The sequence below is a fragment of the Myotis nattereri genome (genome assembly GCF_964212035.1).
Source record: "Myotis nattereri genome assembly, chromosome: 5".
Taxonomy (NCBI): Eukaryota; Metazoa; Chordata; class Mammalia; order Chiroptera; family Vespertilionidae; genus Myotis; species Myotis nattereri.
Window position 1 is genome coordinate 21243233 of NC_138080.1, and position 5816 is coordinate 21249048.

General features: G+C 43.3%; 1 protein-coding gene across 1 annotated transcript; it reads right to left on the bottom strand.

Moving 5' to 3' along the window:
• Positions 1-4460: 4460 nt before the first annotated feature.
• On the bottom strand, positions 4461-5497 carry LOC308519438 (olfactory receptor 7A10-like; the record flags this gene model as incomplete). Its single annotated transcript, XM_081091425.1, has 1 exon — positions 4461-5497. The coding sequence occupies exon 1, from the start codon at positions 5412-5414 to the stop codon at positions 4461-4463; it is 954 nt and encodes a 317-aa protein (XP_080947551.1). The 5' UTR covers positions 5415-5497.
• Positions 5498-5816: the final 319 nt, after the last annotated feature.

Here is a 5816-nt window from a genome sequence, read left to right on the forward strand (position 1 = left end):
GTCTGCATTCCCACCAGCAGCACGAGGGTTCCTTTTTCTCCACATCCTCGTCAGTACTTGTCATTTGTTGATTTATTGATAGCCATTCTGACAGGTGTGAGATGGTACCTCATTGTTTTGATTGTCCGATGATTAGTGGCATTGAGCATGTTTTCGTATGTCTCTTGGGCTTCTGTATGTCCTCTTTTGAAAGGGGTCTATTTAGGTCCTTTGCCCAGTTTTTGATTGGATTGTTTGTCTTCCTTTTGTTAGGTTGTATGAGTTCCCTATAAATTTTGGAGCTTAAACCCTTATCGGATATACTAGTAACCTTGGCAAATATGTTCTCCCATGCAGTGGGCTCTCTTGCTTTGTTGATGGATCCAGAGACATAGAAGCATTGAACAGACCATCCAACCTCATAGGGAAGGTGTGTGGGAGGGTGGAGCGTGGTGAGAGATCAGCCAAAGGACTTGTATGCATGCATATAAGCATAACCCATGGACACAAACTGTAGGGGGGTAAGGACATGTGCTGGGGAGGTTGGGGGAGGGATGACTGGAGAGAGGTCAATGGGGGAAAAAGGAGACATATGTAATACTTTAAACAATAAAGAATTAAATTAAAAAATATAATGGGAGGACATAATATGACTGACTGACAGAACTGACCACACAAAATTTATAAAATGCACACATTCCCCCAATATATCTACACATATATAAGATAATACACTGTCAAACACTAAAAAACTTTGTCAGAAACTCCAATGTTTGAAAGTATGGAATTCAAAACCACAACAAGAAACCAGCTCTCACTCTATAAACTGTGTAAAGAGCTTGCACAATTTACATTGAAGTAAAAGGCTTTAACCCTAAATATAAACATTTTATTTTATTTTTTTATTTTTTTTTATTGATTAAGATATTACATATGTGTACCCTCTACCCGCCCCCCCCCCCCGCTCATCCCCTCACCCCCCCGTTGTCCGTGTCCATTGGTTAGTCCTATATGCTTGCATATAAGTCCTTTGGTTGATCCTTCCCCCTTGCCCCCACCCTCCCCTACCTTCCCTCCAAGGCCCGACAGTCCAATCAAAGCCTCTCCGTCTCTGGATCAGTCCTTGTTCATCAGTTTATGTTGTTCATTATATTCCACAAATAAGTGAGATCTTGTGGTATTTATCCGCTCTCCAGTTCCATCGATGCTGTGGCAAATGGTAAGAGTTCCTTTTTCTTCTTCCTCTTCTTAAAGAATACCTTTCAGCATTTCATATAATGCTGGTTTGGTGGTGATGAACTCCTTTAGCTTTTTCTTATCCGTGAAGCTCTTTATCTGACCTTCCATTCTGAATGATAGCTTTGCTGGATAAAGTAATCTTGGTTGCAGGTTCTTGCTATTCATCTCTTTGAATATTTCTTGCCACTCTCTTCTGGCCTGCATGGTTTCTGTTGAGAAATCAGCTGACAGTCGGATGGGTACTCCCTTGTAGGTAACTGACTGTCTTTCTCTTGCTGCTTTTAAGATTCTCTCCTTATCTTTTGCTCTTGGCATTTTAATTATGATGTGTCTTGGTGTGGTCCTCTTTGGATTCCTTTTGTTTGGGGTTCTCTGCGCTTCTTGGACTTGTAGGTCCATTTCTTTCACCAGGTGGGGGAAGTTTTCTGTCATTATTTCTTCAAAAAGGTTTTCAATATCTTGCCCTCTCTCTCCTTCTGGTACCCCTATAATTCTGATGTTGGTACGCTTGAAGTTGTCCCAGAGGTTCCTTACACTATCTTCATACTTTTTGAATCTCTTTTCTTTTTTCTTTTTCGGTTGGGTATTTTTTGTTTCTTTGTATTTCAAATCTTTGACTTGATTCTTGGGATCCTCTTGTCTGCTGTTGGATCTCTGTAAATTATTCTTTATTTCAGTCAGTGTATGCTTAATTTCTAGTTGGTCCTTTTTCATGACCTCCATGGTCTCACTATACTCCTTGAGGGATTCATTAAATTTATCGGCGGTTTCCATAAAATTCTTGACAAACCTTATAAACGTGGCCTTGAACTCTATATCCAGTCGTCTGTCCTCCTCCGTTTCTGACAATTGTGACCTGTTTCTCTGTCTCCGCATTTTGGCTGCTTCCCTGTGTTGATAGAGTGTCCCTGCGCGCCAGGTGTCCTGTAGGGCCCAGTAGCTCAGCCTCCCCAGTTACCTGGGGTGGACACTCTTGGTGCACTCTTGGTGCCTTGGTTGATGTAGGATCACTGGGAGGAATTGACCTCCAGGCCAATTGGCTGTGGGAAGCAGCTGTGTCTGAAGTGGGAGAATGGTCCCCCTCTGACCACTGGGTACAGTGGCTCCTGGATCTAAGGAGGTGCTAATTCAGCCCCTGCCTGAGGCCTCACAGCCGGGCCACGAAGAGGCTCAGCTGTGAAGCAATGCAAGCCGCTGCGGGGCCTTGGGCCTTCTCTTGGAAGTTCCGGGTCTGGCTGGCCCGGCTGTAGTTAGGTAATTATCAGGTTGCAAAGGGCCGGGGCATTCACATGCAAAAGCCTCTGCCGCAGCCGGGTGGGGCGGGGTCTCAGGGAGTCAAAAGGCCGGAGAAAGAAGCAATGGCTGATTCTCCGCACCCGGAGTCGCGCGTCTCAGTGTCCCCGTAATGGCTGCAAGCACCTCTGAGGGAAATCCGCCCCCAAGTTCACCCGCTGCCGCCTGAGAGAGCAGCCTCTCCCCGTATGTGTCCTGGGTCCCCAGAGACTTCCCAGAACCGGAGATCAGAGCAGTCGGGAGCTTGTGATTCAAAAAGACAGCCGCGTCCTCAGGTGCCACCCCCTTTCTGCGCGCGCGAGAGCCGCCGCCGTACCTCTGCACCCAGCCTCCGCAGCTCCTCTGGCTCTCAGCGTGCTTTTCTTGTCTTCTAGTTGTAGAAATTACACTCAGCCAGCCTTCCTGTTTTTCTGGACGATGTTTGCTCCGTCCTTTGGGATAATTTTCAATTGCTGTGGGAGGCGACTATTTCCCGGTGTTTATCTATGCCGCCATCTTAGTTTCTCTCTAAATATAAACATTTTCACCAGGAATGAAATAATTGCAAAGTAAAATTATCTAGTATTCTCTTTTAGACTTATTAAATAATATGTTTATGTGAATAGTCAATGAGAGATGATACTGTGAAATGTTTCTCTCAGGAATGGATGTGGCAAGGTTTTAGCTACTGCCATAGAGCTGAGTCTTTTTAATGAATACAAAACAGCTACTACATAAGCACTCAATTGGCCCCACCCATGAAGTTCCCCTTTTATTTTTAACTAGAGGCCCGATGCACAAAATTTGTGCAAGAGTAGGCCCTCGTGGCCCCGGCTGCCTTATAGCCCCGTCCCCTGCCCACTGGTCGTTCCAGGTCATTCCGCTGTCCAGTCTAATTAGCATAGTAGCTCTTTATTATATAGGATTTGATTTAATTATTTTGTTTTGGAACTTGAAATATATGCAATTTTATTTTTAATGAGAAGCAATTTCAATATGAGCAAAAGGAGAAAGTTCACATTAGACAATGGATATATTGAGGGAGCAAAGTTTATTTGGAATTACATATAGAATTTTTGTGAATTTTACACAAGAATTAATATATTATAAAATTCCCCTTTTAGAAAACCCTGAGTAACCTAGATAACTGACCATATGGGTGACCCTGCTTTTCCTTCCTCTGCCCTAATTCCAACTCCTATGTTTCAAATAAAAAGCAAACCCACAAAACCCTAGCCATCCTGCCTTTGGCCTCCAGTAAAGGCAGAGCCCTTCAGTCAAAGTCCATTTTCTCTCCCTCTGTCTCTCTCTTTCACACACACACACACACACACACACACACACACACACACACACTTTTCTGTATGGCTTTTGGGCTTGCAGGACCTATGAGTAATAATGCTTACATTTTCATAGCTCTATGATGGTTGTTTCAATTGTAATAAGGATCAAAAGGGTCCATCTAGTCACAACATTGACTCAGGTCTGAGGAACAAGTTGTAGGACCCAGGCCAGTGCCCAGGCATTCCTGTCCTATTGCATCACTATCAATAGATGGAGACTTATAGGGAACAATCATAAAGTCTACAGTATCAGGAAGATCAGTTAAGGTACCGATGTACAAAGAATGAGGGACACATGGTGAACACAAGAACAAATTAGTTACAGTGATATATGCCATTTGAGAAGAAATTATTGTTAAGACATCAATGTTGCCAATGAAGTAAATGAAAATTTCCAAATATTTCTGATCACAGTTGGAAAAAAAGACAAAGGGAAAAACTGTCTACATAATAGGCAAAGCAGAAAGCTTAATAAAATGGTACCTGAAATTGTATAGAGAAGTTACAACAAAGATAGGAAACTCAAGGACAGAACTAAAAGGAGAGAGTCTGAAAAACCTCAGTCTGATTAAAGAATCACAATTTCTAATTTTGAGCCTTGGAGCCTCAAAATCAAGGCCACCTTTTCTACCTCAGGATGGTTGTCTCCTTTGTACCTGCCATTCCAAAAAATCTTTTCAGAGCCCTCTTTATGTCTTTGTTTCTCAGACTATAGATGAAGGGGTTCAGCATGGGTGTGACCACAGTGTACATCACGGAGGCGGCTGCACTTGAGTGAGAGCTGTGGTTAGCAGCAGAGCTGAGGTACTCACCTAAGATTGTACCATAAAATAAGGAGACAGCCGAGAGGTGAGACACACAGGTCGAAAATGCTTTATACTTCCCCTGAGCTGATGGCATTCTATGTATGCAGGACACTATCTTTGAGTAGGAGTAAATGATACCAGCGAGGGGACCAGCACCCAGTAGCACAGTTAAAAAATACATCACCATGTTATTAAGAAAGGTGTCAGAACAGGCAAGTTGGACCACCTGTTTAAGTTCACAGAAAAAGTGGGGGATTTCCAAGTCCGTACAGAAGGACAGCTGCAATACCATTGTGCCTTGTAACAAGGAATTCAGGGCACTCATGATCCAGGACAACAGAACCAGCAGTCCACAGAGCCGGGGGTTCATTATGACCATGTAGTGCAGGGGGTGGCAGATGGCCACATACCTGTCATAGGCCATTATGGTCAAGAGGATGTCATCCAACATTGCAAAGAGTATGAAAAAATTCATCTGGGTGATGCAACCTTTATAGGTTATGATTTTGCTCTGTGTCTGGATGTTGACCAGCATCTTTGGGATGGTGGTGGAGGTGAAACAGATGTCTACCAAGGACAGGTTGGAGAGGAAGAAGTACATGGGTGTGTGAAGGTGGGAGTCTGAGCTGACAGCCAGGATGATGAGCAGGTTTCCAAACATAGTGATCAGGTACATGGACAGGAAAAGCCCAAATATGAGGGGCTGTAATTCTGGTCCTTCTGAAAATCCCAGAAGAAGAAATTCTGAAATTGGGGTATCATTGCCTCGTCCCATGTGGTGAAGGTGACTAGTAGGAAAGAAAAAATAGCATGATTAGCTTTTACATAAATGGCCATTACTAATATAGTTGAAATGCTACAATTATATTTTGCAGTGAAGTAATATATACTTTTTGTATGTATCATGGCCTTTAAGACACAACCCAACCCATGACAACTCTGATTAGGATTTTCTGTCTTCCTCAGACCTTTTCCCCAAGGTGGTCATGGATTACACAGTGTTTTATTTTGTTTACATATCTTTATTGTTGAGAGTATTATAGATGTCCCCTTTTCTCCCCCTATTACACCCCTCCACCCAGTTCCCACCCCACCTCAGTCCTTCACCACCCTACCATTTGTGTCCATAGGTAATGAATATATGCATATAACTTCTTTGGTTAATCCCTTCCTGCCC